The 17,710-nt window shown below is 43.8% G+C and overlaps 2 protein-coding genes across 16 annotated transcripts in view; one reads left to right on the plus strand and one right to left on the minus strand.

Moving 5' to 3' along the window:
- Window positions 1–13,965, plus strand: part of SHE (Src homology 2 domain containing E) — a 30,932-nt gene extending 16,967 nt beyond the window's left edge. For both annotated transcript variants that reach the window (XM_082355401.1, XM_082355402.1), the window contains exon 6: window positions 374–13,965. In XM_082355401.1, coding sequence (XP_082211527.1) covers window positions 374–560 — 187 coding nt within the window. In that variant the 3' untranslated portion in view covers window positions 561–13,965. The remainder of the gene's footprint in view (window positions 1–373) is intronic.
- The window catches only part of IL6R (interleukin 6 receptor), a 51,300-nt gene continuing 46,549 nt past the window's right edge, over window positions 12,960–17,710 (minus strand). For 13 of the 14 annotated variants that reach the window (XM_082353793.1, XM_082353787.1, XM_082353790.1 and 10 more), the window contains one exon: window positions 12,960–16,847. In XM_082353793.1, the coding sequence (XP_082209919.1) occupies window positions 16,601–16,847 (247 nt within the window). In that variant the 3' untranslated portion in view covers window positions 12,960–16,600. The remainder of the gene's footprint in view (window positions 16,848–17,710) is intronic. The other variant, XM_082353794.1, reaches the window with a different exon arrangement.

A 17,710-nucleotide genomic window follows, 5' to 3' on the forward strand; every position in this document is an offset into this window, starting at 1 on the left:
CACATGTCCTTTTAGCCATGACAAAGAGGGTGAGTTTAAACCTCACCTTCGTGGTCTCACACTTGGGCTTAAGCACTAGTTTGGCAATTTGGGGGCCAGGAGGGACTGGACATTTTTTTTTTTCTTTTTGGTCCAGTGCCTGATGACTTGTGTGTATTAAGGATAAACAACCCAAGGATGATACACATTTAGCTGAGGGCTGTGAAGCTTCTGAGAGCGTCACTGGAGTGCTGAATGCATTTCTGTTCGTATATCACAATTCCAGGAATGGATGGGAACCTGTTCGCCTGTGACTCTGGCTGAGATTGTTTTCAGGGGGGAGGGATCCCTCTGCTCACTCACTCATGTCTCCTCAATTTTGGTTTTGTTCCAGGACTAGTCAAGGATGTGTCCACATCATAGTGGCTCAGACCAAAGACAACAAGTATACCCTGAATCAGACGAGTGCTGTCTTTGACAGCATCCCGGAAGTGGTACACTATTATTCCAATGAGAAGCTGCCTTTCAAGGGGGCAGAACATATGACCTTGCTCTACCCTGTGCACAGCAAGCTGCACTAAGGTTCAGCCACCAAAAGCCCCAGCGGGGCCTCTCACACCTAGGAGGGCATCAGCACCCAACCAGTATCTCAGGGGACAAGGCTGGACTGCACCATAATATTTTGGAGGAAGCGGGACGCTTCATTTAGGAGTCAAAAAGTCTTCGGCCTTGAATCCATTCCATGACACTTGGCTACTGACCTGTCCCTTTTCTCCTTGCTAAACAGTTCTACAATGAGAAACCATAATTTACCAGTTGCCTCCAGTCCTGGCGTAGGGTGCTCTATTTGGGGCGTGACCCTCAGGAAAGGTAAGTCAGGAGTCCAGAAATATTAAGATTCTCCAAAAATGTGCTAGTTGTTCCGTGGAATACCTGGTCTCCAAACAAACCAACAAAAATGCACTTGGCTTTTACATAAGACAACAAAAGATGATCATGTGGACCCAAAGAGCATGTAATACAGGACCCCTTCTTGGGGGAAAAGCATGAACAGTGGAAAATAAGTAAATAGTGGGCACTTTGGAGAAAGCTATATTTCACTCTTGAGGGTCCTAGTTCAGCTCCGGAGTCCATAAAAATTCACAACTGTAGGGTCTGGCAAAAGGATTATTAAGAAAGTTTGTGTTTTCTCAATTTCTGTGGACCTTTTCAGCAAATCAGTAATATAAGCATAAATAAGAAGGAAGATGCCCCTGATTTAAGAATCACCAATATAATTAAACATTGGCAGCGTTACCATTATTCTGAATTATAGAATAAAATGTACAACGAAGATTTCATTTCTGATTTTTAACAAATCTGAAAATTTACAAAGCTCAACAACTGTTTTCTTATTGAATAATTATACAGAACTTCTGATATCTTTTGTTTCACCTTTGTTCATTTTAGTTATTGGAGCCATTTTTAATTTTTATCCCTAAAATTGGATTCGCTTTGTATTTTAGAGTAACTTAAAAATATATATATATAGGGAGTTCCCTGGCGGTCCAGTGGTTAGAACTCCACAGTCTCACTGCCCAGTGCCCGGGGTTCAATCCCTGGTTGGGGAACTAAGATCCCACAAGTCGCGCAGCAGATATATGTGTGTGTGTGTGTGTGTATATATATATATATATATAAATATATATATATATATATTTATATATATATATATATATTTATATATATATATATATATATACATAAACTCTAGGATATGATTGTGTGAACTGGGTCTCTAAAACCTGCAAATTTTCTCTCATGCTGTACAAAGCAGACTGGTTGGCACCGTATAAAAATATTTTAAAAGACTGGCATTTTCTCTATCTACTACTGCTTAAAGATATTAAAATAATATTCATAGTACCATTATCTTTATGATTTATTGTGAACTTGTATCGCCAATGTACTTACTGTGAAAAAAAAACCGTGGGAATGGCATACTGTGAGAAGGCTACAGTGAGTGGCTCTGTAATTACAACTGAGCAGATGTTTCTGTATTCTGGGGTTTGTAATTTGGTTCTTGAAACTGGTCCAGATGCAAATGTGCTGACTGTCATCAATGAAAAGTTAACTTTTGTAACTAACGTTAAATACACAAAAGAAATGTTGATTCGGTTAATTTTTAGGAAAACATATCCTTCTAGTTATTAGTTATCATTTTACTATTATGATTTAGAGATTAGTAAATATTCGCTTCTTTATTCAGTTAAGATTGTAGCCAAAGAGTTGTGTGATCTTCGTTTTTAAAAATTTGAAAGGAACTTTTCCTCACTGGATGTCAAAGATTTTATTAGTCAAGAATGTTCTGTTTTTTAAGTACTGATAGAATTTTTTAATGTATTGGTTTACGTACTATATCTTTAGTACGAGATTTTTTTTTTAATTTTTAGCATTTGTAGTTCCAATTCCATTAAACAAATATTTATTATCTTCCATATACAAATAATTCATTCTGTTAAACTTATTTTCAGTTCAACATTCTAGAAATGAAACCTTATTTTTTACTTAAACTTATTCTACAAAGGAAATACAGCAGTTACCCTAATTTTAATAAATGCTGAAAGCTTTGTAAAATTTTTCTTCGTGCACTAAATGATTTTTGGCCCATACCCAGCAACTGTGATGAATGTAATAATGAAATAACATTTTGAAAGCAGACCTGATACATTAAGTATTTATTGAGCTTCTATCATAGGCTCAGTATTGTGCTTTCTCTATATTGTTTTTCTGTGACAGTCATGCTGTTTTCTTTATGTAATTAAAAGTGGAGATGTGGAGTTTATATATAGTCCAGTTCCTTCACAATTGTACAGGAGGTTATAATAAGAAGAAATATAGTAAATTCGTAGAAGGGGGGTAAGCTACTATTTTCTTCTTAAGGTTGTGACACAAGCTGACAAAAGCCAGGGAATTCACAGCTGGGTGGTGGCACAAAGTACCATATGTTCTAAAAACAATTAGGCCCAGCAGGGTTTCCCTAATGGCTTCCTTGTTAAGCCTCCAGGGCCAGCTGATCTGAAGCCCTCTTGACATGTCTCCTCTCTGAGCTCTGAATGCTTGTGCTTTTTGTCATTTTGTCTTGATACAAGTATTTTCCTGTAGTCATACTTCTTTTGAATTCATTCAGTCTCCCAAAATATTTTCTGATTCTTTCTGGAGGGAATAATGTCTTCTAGCAAATTTGTACTCATTTGCCTTGAATTTTAGCATCCATGGAGCTTCCTACAACTGTTCCTTCCCCTTTATCACACCTCCTTTTAAAAAAATGCTCTGTTCCAGGTTATGAGTTTATTTCATTGGCTCATTTCAGGCCTATAAGAACAGAGGGTAAAGGGACATTTCTATTTATTTTGCTACCATAGCTGTTTTATCAGGATGGATTTCAACCACTGGAGTTGGTGTATTTAAATAAGTAGGAATAAAATAATGGAGAAATGGTAATATATGTACAAAAAGGTAAATGCTGATATGCCTGTTCTGTTCTGAGGATGGAAGTGTCCTTTTTAGTTATCCAAAGTACTTTCTTAAGAATCGTATATAAAAAGAGCCTTTATTATCTGTTCAAAGTTTCCATGCTTTGCCGAATTGTTACTCATTTATTGGCCTCTGCCAGAGGACGGGGAGGTGGGCAGATAATCCATAGGGACAGCCAGAAGATTTTGAGATCGGTAGGAAAATAATCCTAATTTATTAATTGGGTCATTTGACTACGTCATTAGTCTCTTAATGGCCACTGTTAGTGAATAAATCTTAATACTTAATTCAGAAGAACAACTGAGCATTTGAGACATTCTTCAGGTTGCTTTTTAAATGAGAGTAGCCTTTCTATTCTATTAAAGTGTCCTTTTATAGTCAAAGGTTAATGGCTCATTTTTCCTTCAGTCTAGGGGGGATATTTCATTTCCCTTCTCTCCTCATCCTTTTAATATTTAGCAGAGTTTATTTGATATCTTTCTCACACGTGTCTCATTCATTCGTTGTCTCTTTCTTATTTTCTGTAACCAGCACTATTTTGGCCTCATGATCTCTTTAGAATCACTCTTCTTTATTGTTGTCTTCAATTTTTTGTACCCCCATTAACTTGGACTTAGAGAAACTTGGCCTGCAGTGAACCTTAATTTATTCTCCTTAATTTCTGACCCTATAGAAAGAAAACGGTGGTGTGTTACTGCCATCTAATGGAGAAAAAGAAAACTGCAGTGGGAAAACAAAGCGCATTTAGGGCAGGGTTTTCTGAAGGATTTCTGATACAATCCTTAGCAACAAAATGATGACACAGCAGTTGCCATCTTGAAATCTGCCCTTTCCTGCGGAAAGGGTGATTTGCAACCTCATACAACCATCGTCACGAGGCCTCTGGACTATGGCTGGATCATGTCGTTTAGAATCTGAAATTTTAATGAATATGCTGGCAACAGATCATTGAGACAGGCATCTCATTTTGTCACCTTCTTACCCATTCAGTTATCTTGTCAGGGGGCCTTAACATTTTAAGTATCAACTAATACATAGTTTTAACTTTTGAAAATATCTGAAGATTGTATGTAATACAGGTGCCTATCGGTAGTGCTTTAGTAATTTATATTATATCAGAAAGATTCTATAAAAATTTCTGGATGTATTGCAGTAGCCAGTACAAGCTGCATGCCCTCCTGAAGATTGGTTTACTCTGAAATGTAACTTTAAATAAACATTATTCCAGGAAAACCAGTGTTTCTGCTTGAGTCAATTAGTTTTGAGAATCACCTCCCTTCATAAAAAACACTTTTCTGCTATAGCAGAGAGGGTCAAAAGTTTCATTTGCAATCACCGTTGATGAAATGTGTAAACAAACCACAACAGAACATAACCAGCAGACATGACCTTAATTTTTTTTTTTTTCTGAGTTCACCTTTAGAGCCCTCCTGTTAGGTTTTCCTTCCCAAATAAAACAGGACCACACTGAAGCTCTCCTCTTCCGTTTCCTCGGCAGTCTTCTTCCTGAGTAGGTGGTTGTTACATTTGTCCTTGTCCCTGACTAGGCATCAGAGTTGTGGCTTTGCTTTTGTTTTTACCCTTGTTTGTTATTCATACAGATGCCCCCAGCCCATCCATGGGATGTGATGCTGCAATCTGTGATGAATCTAAGTTTTTTAAACCTCTACCAGGGGCTTCCCTGGTGGCGCAGTGGTTGAGAATCTGCCTGCCAATGCAGGGGACACGGGTTCGCGCCCTGGTCTGGGAGGATCCCACATGCCGCGGAGCAACTAGACCCGTGAGCCACAACTACTGAGCCTGCGCGTCTGGAGCCTGTGCTCCGCAACAAGAGAGGCCACGATAGTGAGAGGCCCGCACACTGCGATGAAGAGTGGCCCCCGCTTGCCGCAACTAGAGAAAGCCCTAGCACAGAAACGAAGACCCAACATAGCAATCAAGCAATCAATCAACCAATAAATTAAAACTTTAAAAAAAAAAAAAACCTCTACCAGGTGATTTTGATACCCAGCCAGGGCTGAGAACCACCACTGGAGGCAACTGTTTAGAAACGCACAAATAAATTCATTTGAGTTTCTAGAAGAAGGCTATAGTGTTGAGTCTTTCGCTATCAAAGTCTTAATTTCCATTGAACATTTATATAAACTGCCACCCAGTGGTACAAGTGCTTATTGTTTTTTCCCATCTGTGTTAACAGAAAAGGAAGTTTGCATTGAGAAATATTCACCTCCCCAACATCACCAGAGCAATTGAGTAATTGTTTTCAGAATTCAGGTTGAACACGTTTACAAGAGCCCAGGGTTTGTTGAGTGTTGGATTTTGACCCTGTGAAAGGCCAAGATATAAGTAATGAGAATAGACTCTTGGCTACACACCAGGTGTGCTCCTAAACAAATGCTTTTCATGCTACATTATCTTGCTTTAATCCTCCAAAACTCAGTGAACCAGGTAGCCTCATTTTTCAGATAGACACTGGGTCAGTCACATAGTAAGTGGTAGCCCAGATTGCAGCGCAGGTCTAATTCTGGAGTGGCTCTTAATTGCTGTACCTAGACAGGCATACCTCGTATTATTGCACTTCAATGCACTTCATAGATACTGCGATTTTTACAAGTTGAAGGTTTATGGCAACCTTGCATCGAGCAAGTCTATTGGTGTCATTTTTCCAACAACATCCTCTCACCTGTCTCTGTGTCACATTTTGGTAATTCTCATAGTATTTCAAACTTGTTCATCATTATTATATTTGTGATGGTGATCTGTGATCAGTAATGTTTGATGTTACTCTTGTAATTGTTTTGGGGCACCATGAACCATGCCCATATAAGATGATGGGCTTAATCAATAAATATTGTGTGTGTTCTAACTGCTCCACTGGCTAGCCATTTCCCCCATCCCCTGCTCGGGCGTCCCAATTCCCTGAGACACAGCAATATTGAAATTAGGCCTATTGGTAACCCTACAATGACCTCTAAGTGTTCAAGTGAAAGGAAGAGTCTCTCACTTTAAGTCAAAAGCTAGAAATGATTAAGCTTAGTGAGGAAGGCACACCTAAAGCCAAGACAGGCTGAAATCTAGGCCTCTTGCACCAAAAAGTTTTAGCCAAGTTGTGAATGCAAAGGAAAAGTTCTTGAAGGAAATTAAAAGTGCTACTCCAGTGAACACAAGAATGATAAGAAAGCAGAACAGCCTTATTGCTGACATGGAGAAAGTTTGAGTGGTCTGGATAGAAGGTCAAACCAGCCACAACATTCCCATAAGCCAAAGTCTAATCGAGAGCAAGGCCCTAACTCTCTTCAGTTCTATGAAGGCTGAGAGATGTGAAGAAGCTGCAAAATAAAAGTTTGAAGCTAGCAGAGGTTGGTTCATGAGGTTTAAGGAAAGAAGCCATCTCTATAACATCAAAGTACAAGGTGAAGCAGCAAGTGCTGAAGTAGAAGCTATAGCAACTTATCCAGAAGATCCAGCAAAGATCATTAATGAAGGTGGCTACACTAAACAACAGATTTTCAGTGTAGACAAAACAGCCTTCTATTGGAAGAAGATGCCATCTAGGACTTCCATAGCTAGAGAGGAGTAGTCAATGCCTGGCTTCAGAGCTTCAAAGGACAGGCTGACTCTTGTTAGGGGTTAATGCACCTGGTGACTTGAAGCTGATGCTCATTTACCATTCCAAAAACCCTAGGGCCCTTAAGAATTATGCTAAATCAACTGTGCCTGTGCTCTATCAATGGAACAACAAAGCCTGGATGACAGCACCTCTGTTTACAATATGTTTTACTGAATATTTTAAGCCCACTGTTGAGACCTACTGCTCAGGAGAAAAGATTCCTTTCAAAATATTACTGCTCATTGACAATGAACCTGGTCACCCAAGAGCTCTGATGGAGGTGTACAACGAGATTAATGTTGTTTTCATGCCTGCTAGCACAACATCCACCCTGCAGCCCATGGATCAAGGAGTAATTTCAACTTTCAAGTCTTAGTCTTTAAGAAATACATTTCATAAGGCTCTAGCTGTTGTAGATAGTGATTCCTCTGATGGATCTGGGCAAAGGAAATTGAAAACCTTCTGGAAAGGATTTGCCATTCTGGTTGCCATTAAGAACATTTGTGGTTCATGGGAAGAGATCAAAATATCAACATTAACAGGTGTTTGGGAGAAGTTGATTGGAACCCTCACGGATGACTTGGAAGGGCTCAAGACTTCAGTGGAGGAAGTAACTGCAGGTGTGGTGGAAATAATAAGAGAACTAGAATTGGAAGTGGAACCTGAATATATGACTGAATTGCTATAATCTCATGATAAAACTTTAATGGATGAGGAGATGCTTCTTATGGATGAGCAGAGATGTAGATGTTTCTTCTACTCCTGGTGAAGAAACTGTGACAGTTGTTGAAATGACAACAGAGGATTTGGACTATTACATAAACTTAGTTGATAAACCAACAGCAGGGTTTGAGAAGATTGACTCCAGTTTTGAAAGAAGGTCTATTGTGGGTAAAATGCTATCAAACAGCACTGCAGGCTACAGAGAAATCATTCATGATAGGAAGAGTCAATCCATGCAGCAAACTTCACTGTTGTCTTATTTTAAGAAATTGCCACCCCCATCCCAACCTTCAGCAGCCACCACCTGATCAGTCAGCACCATCAACAATGAGCCAAGACTCTCCACCAGCAAAGATTATGTGCAACTCACTGAAGGCTCAGACACTGGTTAGCACTTTTTAGCAATATAGTATTTTTTTAAGCATTTTAAAAAATTTATTTTATTTATTTATTTATTTTTGGCTGCATTGCATCTTTGTTGCTGTGCGTGGGTTTTCTCTAGTTGCGGTGAACCGGGGCTACTCTTCACTGCGGTGTGCAGCCTTCTCATTGCGGTGGCTTCTCTCGTTGCGGAGCACTGGCTCTAGGCACACAGGCTTCAGTAGTTGTGGCATGTGGGCTCAGTAGTTGTGGCTCGCAGGCTCTAGAGCACAGGCTCAGTAGTTGTGGCACGTGGGCTCAGTAGTTGCGGCTCAGGGCTCTAGAGTGCAGGCTCAGTAGTTGTGGCACACGGGCTTAGTTGCTCCGTGGCATGTGGGATCTTCCCGGACCAGGGCTCGAACCCGTGTCCCCTGCATTGGCAGGCGGATTCTTAACCACTGAGCTACCAGGGAAGCCGCGGCAGGTGAATTCTTAACTGGATTCCTTGCCGCCAGGGAAGTCCCGTCTTGCACTTTTTAATAAATAATTTTTCATAGGCAGTACAGCCTGGCTGAACTATCCCAAAACAGAGGGATTATAGTTAGTTAGTGAAAAGCTTACTCTAGTTGTAAAAACATACAGGCTCATGAAAAAATTTTTAATATGCATAAAAGAAAAAAGAAGGTGCAAATCTGGTCTTCAAGCAGCTCCCTAATGCTCTTAGAATATCAAAAAATTGCTCACCACAGAGCATGTCCAAGGCAGGCCTCCCCCCCAGCCCCAGGCCCTGCACCAGCAGCCTCCCTGGGCCGCCCCCTTCACCCGGAGCCCTCCTCCTCCGTCTTCACTCTCCCTATCCCTTCCTTCCCCGACTCCCTAGACCAGATTAGTCACTTGCTCCCAGAGAGAGCGTTTGCACCTTAATTATGTGGCTCAGTGGGTGGACTGACACCTGGGGGAGGGATTGATTCCTCTTATATCCCTGCAGCCGGCATGGTGGTTGAATGGATCTCATGGCCCAGAGAGAACCACCCCTTACTGTGGTGATCATTCACCCTTTCAGAGGCAGTGGACAGAAAAAGATTCCCACGCCATAAAAAAAAGCACAGTTAGGGGATTTCAAGGAAGTTCATTAAAGTTTACACCAAGGAAGCAACAGAACACAGAGTTCAGAGGAATAGATACAGGGCTGATACAGAGGAGGGGAAGTGGTTTGGTTTGGTTTCTGATCAAGGATCATTAACTGTAAGGAGCTGCTTGCTGCCCCTCCCCTTTGTGGCCCATCTTCTCTGTGGCTGCCTATTATGTGAGCAGCGCTGGGGTCTGGTGGCCTCAGGGACACGCTGAGGCCACCAGCGTGTGGCTCAGACTCCCAGGGTCTCAGCTTCCACACTGACAGGTGTGATAAACCAAATGAGGAATCCAGGTCCATCTCCCCTCAGGCGTGAGTGGGCCAGGCCCCACCCAGCACAGGGTGAGGGCACCTGGCCTGGAAAAGGGGTTGGAAAGATAGGCCCATCTTCGTTGTCACCAGGGGCTGAGGGGCCACACAGTGAGGACACAGAGCACCGGCCTTGGAGTCAGGCAGACATAGGTTTGGGATCTAGTTCAGCCTCTTAGCTCAGGTGTCTTAGATCACTATCTTCACCAATATGAGCCTCTGTGACCTCACTTGTAAACAGGTGAAAACACTTTCCTTGCAGTGCCATTATGAGAAAGAATATCCTGTTTGTCAAGCACATGGTGGAGGGTCCATAAACGGTTGTCGTTATTATTAGCTAATTTTTTTTTCTAAATTCCTGTTAACTTTTTTTTTAATTATTATTTATTTATTATTATTATTTTTTTTTGGCTGTGTTAGGTCTTCGTTTCTGTGCGAGGGCTTTCTCTAGTTGCGGCGACCGGGGGCCACTCTTCATCGCAGTGTGCGGGCCTCCCACTATCGTGGCGTCTCTTGTTGCGGAGCACAGGCTCCAGACGCGCAGGCTCAGTAGTTGTGGCTCACGGGCCTAGTTGCTCCGCGGCATGCGGGATCTTCCCAGACCAGGGCTCGAACCCGTGTCCCCTGCATTGGCAGGCAGATTCTCCACCACTGCACCACCAGGGAAGCCCTATTAGCTAATTTTAATAGACCATCTTGACCAAAAGGGGATGGTGGCCTTCTAGGTAACCAGTAGGGCCGGTGGTGTAGCTCTTTTCTGTCCACAGATTTTGTTACCCAATTACTATCCACAGTAACATGTTGCTATAGAATCTCACCTCCTGCCCTGTGGTCTCCAGCACAGAGACCCTCAGAGCTGGCTGCACGGTAGGAGAAACCGAGGACCTTACGCTCATGTCAACAGACACCCACTTTTGTGATTCAGAGGGTCTGGGGTGGAGCCTGGGCTTCTTCTAATCCCTGGACCCATCCATGGACATGATCCACTGAAGTTCGCCAAGGCCTGAAGTCCGAGGCCCCAGAGCACCCACCTCATCATAGAAACAATCACGGTCCACAGTCACGCTCGGGGTCCATCACCACCACCTTCTTCAGAACCATCTCAGTCCACATCAGACTGACCTGGAATCCCTGCTTGGTTGTGGTGAGTCCAGTGTACACCCGTGTATACCTGCACTCTGCAGGGCAAACATGCTGCCCACACAAGCGGGTGTGCCCACGCCCGCCTCCTCCACCTTTCCCTCCTCTCTTCGTCTATGGTTGGGCACAGGCTCCAGAATGTCCCACTTACACCATTCGTCATTGCAAAACCCTCAGTGTGCAGCATGTGCATTTAAAAACCAAAATAGAATTCAACTGTCCTCCCAATAAATTTCATTCTTTAAAAAATCATAATGAAATATTAAAATGGACTTGTGGTTGCCAAGGGGGTAGGGGTGGGGGAGGGAAGGATTGGGAGTTTGGGATAAGCAGATGCAAACTTTTTTTTTTTTTTTTTGGCCATGCAGCATGGCTTGTCAGATCTTAGTTCCCCAACCAGGGATCGAACCTGGGCCCACGGCAGTGAAAGCACCAAGTCCTAACCACTGGACCGCCAGGGAATTCCCAGATGCAAACTATATAGAATGGATAAACAACAAGGTCCTACTTTATAGCACAGGGAGCTGTATTCAACGCCCTGTGATAACCCATAATGGAAAAGAATATGAAAAAGAATGTATATATGTATAACTGAATCACTTTGCTGTACAGTAGAAATTAACACAACATTGTAAATCAACTATACTTCAATAAAATAAATTTAAAAAAAAAGAAAATAGTAGGCTATTTTCTTTGTGGACATTGGGCAGCTTTACTAAGCAATTTGAAGTTACCTTAGTAGAAATATCCTAACTGAATATTGCATATTCCCATAGTATGAGTGTTTCCGGATTTTACTGAAAAACTTCATTGTATTCATGTTTTGGATGGTCACCGAAAACTGCTGGTATGAAATAAAACGTGGCTAAGGTTGTTCTGTTGTTTTTAAGTAACACACATCAGCAAGAAGACAGAACTTTCACAGAGAAAGGAGGGGTTGGTCAGTGTTTGAAGGACAGTGCAGGGCTCGCTCTCATGCTCAGGATTGTTTAAGCGACAGGCCACTCAGGCAGCCCACCTGGTCACCACTCTGCCGGAGGGGCTGCTGTGCCCCCAGCCCAGCCCTTGAACACTGCATGGACCAGTGTAAGGCCCTTCAACGGCACACTTCTGCTACTGCAAGAAGGCACACAGTTCCCTGCCTCTGGCCTGTGCTTCCCACGGACATGGAGAAAGGTTTGGTCTCCTTATGCATTAATAAATAAGGAAAACGCTTTCCTTAGTGGCTGTTCCAGGAATTGAGTGTTCCTTGCCATCCTCTACAAGATTCACCATCTGCTCCCCCCAATTCTTCTGGAAAGAGCATCGTAAGCATGTCATCCTAACAGTGACACCGTGGAGAAGAGGGACGCACCCTCTTCCAGTTCCTGCCCCTTACGCCCACTCCTGCACCCTCCGTGGGGCCTACACAGCCAAGCCACCATAGGGACATCTGTTTCCTGTGTCGCTTTCTGCAAGACAGGGACCAACCTCAAAAGAGACGGTGGCATCCTCAAGGAGTCGATGGGCCCTGTAGGTGTGGTCGTGAGGCTTTCCTCTGATTGCCCAGGCGGCCGGGTGTGGGGTGGTGTCACACAGCAGGGCCTCACACTTCAGCTTTTGGTCTGAGTTACACAATTTCCAGGTTTCCATGCAGTTTCCTCCTCCCCAGCCCTGAACTGTTTACACAGCAACTCTTATCCACAGAGCATCCACACGATGACTTTCCTCTGTTTGGAAGATATGGGATGGCTGTGTCCCAAGTTTTTCCTATTGAGGACCCTTTTCAACAGGGGACAGATGCAGCCTATCTGATGATCAAGAAGTACAAGGTTGCCTTTGTGATTCCGTTAACACCCCCCTGTCCAATAAACAGTCTTCTGATGAATAATGGCCCTTCCTTTTCCTTCCCCACAGGTCCATCACCTGATAATGATGTAAACATGGCAGAAGCAACCACGCCCCTTCCAGAAACCCCAGGGCTCATTTGGGGAAATACTTTCATCATTAAAGTCTTTGAGAAATTGCTACTTATTTCTTAAACTTACCTGATTTTTTTCCCAGAGGTAATTTAATCCTGCATTAAGGAGAAGCTCACCCCAAAATGGTCCTCCTTAACTTTAAACCCATCTTTCCTTACCCCTTTCCCCCATAATCATTCAAGTCTTTCCTTGAAATGACCCAGGTGCCAAAGCATAATTACCTCTCAAGCATAGTTTTAGAACTTATTTATTTCAAACATTTACAATTTTCACTTTAAATGCAAAGTAGCTAGTAAAAAGAGAAAACATTGAAAGACATCATACTGACCCTTTGCCCCATATACAGACATCATCAGCCTTTGGTATTTGCTTTCAGGTAATTAAGTAAAAAAATAAAAACAAAAACTTAAAACTATTATTTCTCTCCAGAAAAAAAAAACAATGTAAAGTTGAGGTATTCTATTTAACGGATGTGTGATCTCCATCCAAATATGGTTTCTCTGTTAATGAACAGCCTTGCTACATGCTGTTCCAATCCTTTCCTTCTGAAGTAGATCTGCATTTGAGCATATGTTCATACAACTGACAATGTTCCTTAATAATCATTAAGGTTGCCATAGAAACTCACTGGCGCTGGGGCCAGGCTACACCAAGGACACGATGCTGGAAGGACCTTTCGGGGATGCGCAGGAGTGTCTGGCACAGAAGCTGGGCCACCTGGGCTCCCTTTCAGCAACAGCCCCACTGCCAACTGCTGCGTGGAAGGCTGGGATCCAGGCTCGTGCTCCCAAGGACCACCAGTTGCCCCTGCTTCTCCAAATTAAGATAAATTTCTCACCAACTCCTCCCCGACTGGGTCAATCTTAAGTGCCTTTGATGAAGCGATATAGCTCAGCACCAAAGCACCCAGGCAAGGCATTCCTGAACATTCTGCAGGAAACCCACAAACCATGACCACTCCCAGCCTGCCCTGCTCAGCTCTGTTCACCACCAGGTGGGCTCCCAATCCATTCCAGCAGCAGATTCCACCCCTTGTTAATGGTGTTTCCTTCCCTTGGGGGCAGCTGGGAAATGGCGGACACACGGGGTGAGCCAAGAGCCTAGCCAACGAACTGCAAGGGCAAGACTCCATCAGGGCAAAGAGCTCTCAGAGTCACCAAGGGCTTTGTAGACACATTCAATGCTACCTCCTCGACCTCTTTTTTTTTTTTCATTAATGCTACAAAAATTAATGACCACTTTAATTGAGACCTTGATCTAGCATATTTTCAACTTTTCCCACCCAGCAGGATAAGTTGCCCATCTTCAACAAAAATTGTCGCTGTGCTAACATTTCACATCTGGCTGTGTAGCAGATTGCTACAGTTATTAGGTGAGTAGCATCACTACTACTTGAGGATAAAAGGCAGCACGTGTGCTGCAGAAACACAGGTAAGAATGACCTATGGATTGAAACACACATTCACTAACCACAGATTCAAGGACAGAGAAAGCTTAGGGTGTATACCTGTGTACACTGAGCAAGGCCTACAACCCAGAGAAGACAAATATTTTTCCTTCATCTATACTAGCTTATAAAAAAATAAAGGGAAAAAAACCCTCTTCAATTAAAAAAAAAAAATGCAGTTCCGTTCCAATAATAATGAAAGCAATAACAATTTGGAGATCAAAGCTGCCTAGCTCTCAGCAATCATGAGCTATCTGGATTTCACATCTTCCACTAGCACCGCTCTGCCTGGCTCTGGTAATATTACACGTGGGTAAAACTTTGTCAAGAGTTAAAGAACCGTGGGCACAGAATCACCCTATCTCATGCAGATTCTCATTTCTTATATTTCCCTTTAACAGCATTTTTGCTGTTCTCAGTCAAGGAAAATTTAGAGAAAAACAAAACAAAACAAAACCACCTGCCTCACTTTTGTCAAGTTAAGATTAGCTGCCAAAAGCAGCAACAGGGCCTGAAATTTACAGCCAAAGCCAGCAATGAAAATCACTGCGTAGTCCAACATCATAACAGTCTGAACCTGGCAAACGGTAAATAAAACATGGTCATTTCTATCCTTTCCCCACCTATCTGGTGCTGGTGGTTATTTTTCTAAAATTGGAGACTATTAGAAAAGTTTTGTGGTCTGGTAAATTTTTAGTGGTGGTTACACGACTGATTTTAATCACAGCTTCATTCTGGGACCTCCCAGAATACTTGAGGGTGCTTGTTTGGGTAACCACTAACATCACTGAATTTTCAAAGCCCAGACAGAAAAGTGAACTGAAGTGGTTAGTGCAGTGTCACGGCTAGACATTTACTCGGTGCTTCAATACTAGCTGAACTGAATCACATTCAAGGAACTAACTGAAGAGAGGAAGGCACCAAGTTTAGGGATTTTTTTTTTTTAATGAACCTCCTCTGATACCCAAGGGCTCGTGGCTTTCAGGGGTGGGGATTTTCAGCTGACCTGCTGGGTAATCGTGGGAGGCTTGCTTCCCAGCACTGTGACACGGAGCTGGACACCGTTTCCTTCTCAGCCGCCTGGGGGAGTAGTAACAAGCTGCTTTTCCACTCAATTAGAGAAGAGGCAGACTTTTTTTTTTTTCACTTTTTAAGGCAAAAACAAAATTTAGAATGAAACCAGAGTCTCTTCTCTAATAGGGCAAAATCTCCTTTTCTCCTCCTTTTCCACTTGACTCAGTTTTGTGCTAAACAAAGCTATTGTGCTTTTCCCCCATTATTTCTATACTGACACTCAGCTAATACTGCATCTTCCACTCTCTGAAGATAAAATAGTCAGCAGTTTTTTAAAAACCAAATTAAAATCCATTCTTGCCAGGTTCTTTTGTCTTTTCGCATAAATATTATCTTCCCTGGTTACTCAGGCTCAGCTGAAACCAAAATAAACAAAGCTGGAATAAGGCAGCTTTGATTTCACCACTGGCAGAAGCCCTCCCTAATGCCAGTTCTCATTTTGGAGGGCCAGGGGAGGGGGAGAATGGAGAATGGTGGTTTGCAGAGGCCGCCGTCCCGGTAGCAATGCTACGACAGACAAGCATGGAGACCCTGTCCCCAGCACCCCCCCTCGGCTTCTTTCCTGAAGTCCTGGGATCCAAAAAGGGAAATCGAGCCAGTGCAGTTGCTTCTGGATTCAGCAAGTGCCTAGGACTATCATTCACATTTAGAAAAATGCTAATGAGGAACTAATTATAATTCCATTTCAAACCATCAGGCCCTGAGATACTATCACCCCACTCTCAGCTGTTCAGTGAAGAAAAGCAGGTGAGACTTTCCCCCAGCCTCGGTGGTTTAAGAAAAGCCAATCTCAGGCCTAGTAAAACTGAATTGCGAAGGCACTTGGGTTTCAAGAAGCTAGAAGGTGAAACTGTGCGGTGGGCCAAGAGATAAGCGACTCGGGGAGTCTTTGGCTGGAAATTCATCCCACCCGCCTGAGGGTGCAGCTCCTGGAGGTGGGTCGGGGTGCGCGGGCGGCCAGCAACTTGTCCACACCAAGCCCGGGGGGAGTCTGAGGCCTGTGCAGCCGCCCGGCTCTGCCCACCTGAGTGTCCGGTAGAGTCCTGACACCCCTCTCTTCACGGGGGCCTGAGTTCACTCTAACCCCTGGAAGCAGGGCATTTGGGGAAGAGTGGTTCAAAAACCCAACCACCTCTTCCTTCTGAACAGATGCAGCAAACCTTTTTTTCACCCAGCACAGAACTTTCTGCGAGGCCCTTCTGTAAAGGTGAAGCCAGAGGCCCCGAGTACCTGAGATGAGCTGGCATGGCAGTGAGGAGCATCTATTGCTAAGCCAGTTTCTGCTTCAGCTTCCACATAGTCCAGGGGGCCTGACACTTCAGGCTGCCAGGTGCCACCCGGCCAGCCAGCTATCTGGGGAAGAAGTAGTCTCTGTTGCTGATGTCATAAGGGCTCTGAGGGCCACTGACATCTGGTCGGCTAGTCCTCGAGGTGTTGTCAGACCCAAGGCTGCTGGGGGACACCGGCGGGGAGATGAGGGGGACGAGCACTGGGGTGGGCTTGGGCCTCTCAGGGACCAGCTGTCCCAAAGAATACGGTGGGTGCACGCTCGTCTTGCTTTCTTTCAGAGCCTGCAGCTTCCCCGTCTTCTTGAACCTTCACACAGACACACAAAGACAAACCACGCAAATGTTGAGTTCCCTCTGTGATAAACCCGCGAGAAAAACACCAACAGCTGGCTGCCCTAGTGGCCTGGCACTCCTGGGTTTCAGCTCCAAGAAGTGATAACTATTTATTCATTGGCTGTTTATTGTTACCAGGAGTTACACAATCCTCTGAAGAGTCATCAAAAATACCCCAAGAGGGCTTCCCTGGTGGCGCAGTGGTTAAGAATCCGCTTGCCAATGCAGGGGACACGGGTTCAAGCCCTGGTCCAGGAAGATCCCACATGCCGTGGAGCAACTAAGCCTGTGCGCCACAACTACTGAGCCCACACGCCACAACTACTGAAGTCCATGCGCCTAGAGCCCGTGCTCCGCAACAAAGAGTAGTCCCCGCTTGCTGCAACTAGAGAAAGCCCGCGCATGGCAACGAAGACCAATGCAGCCAAAAATTAATTAATTAATTAATTAATTAATTAAAAAAATACCCCAAGAGAATAGGTGTGTGTTGTGGGTCCAGTTTACCAATGGGGAAACTGAGGCTTTGAGAGTGTGGCTTTGAGTACCCCTTTATAGCACCGAGAATTTAGTTTGTCCTGCTCCAGAGGCTGCCCAGAGGGGCCCCTCAGTCAAATTAACACTGGCCAGAGGTGGAGAATTGGCAGCTGCCTTTAATGGCAGAGAAAAGGCTGTACTGCTCCCTCAGCAGCCCTCCTGCTCCTCTTGCTTCCAATATTCCCGGCGTCCCCAATTCTCCCTACACCTCTGGGTCCCCTCACACCATGCTGGCACGTTCTCACAGACTCGGCCGTGGGCACCACTTGGGCACAAGTGACTCATCTGACAGGAAAGTCAATG

The sequence above is a fragment of the Balaenoptera borealis genome (genome assembly GCF_965194805.1).
Source record: "Balaenoptera borealis genome assembly, chromosome: 1".
NCBI lineage: Eukaryota > Metazoa > Chordata > Mammalia > Artiodactyla > Balaenopteridae > Balaenoptera > Balaenoptera borealis.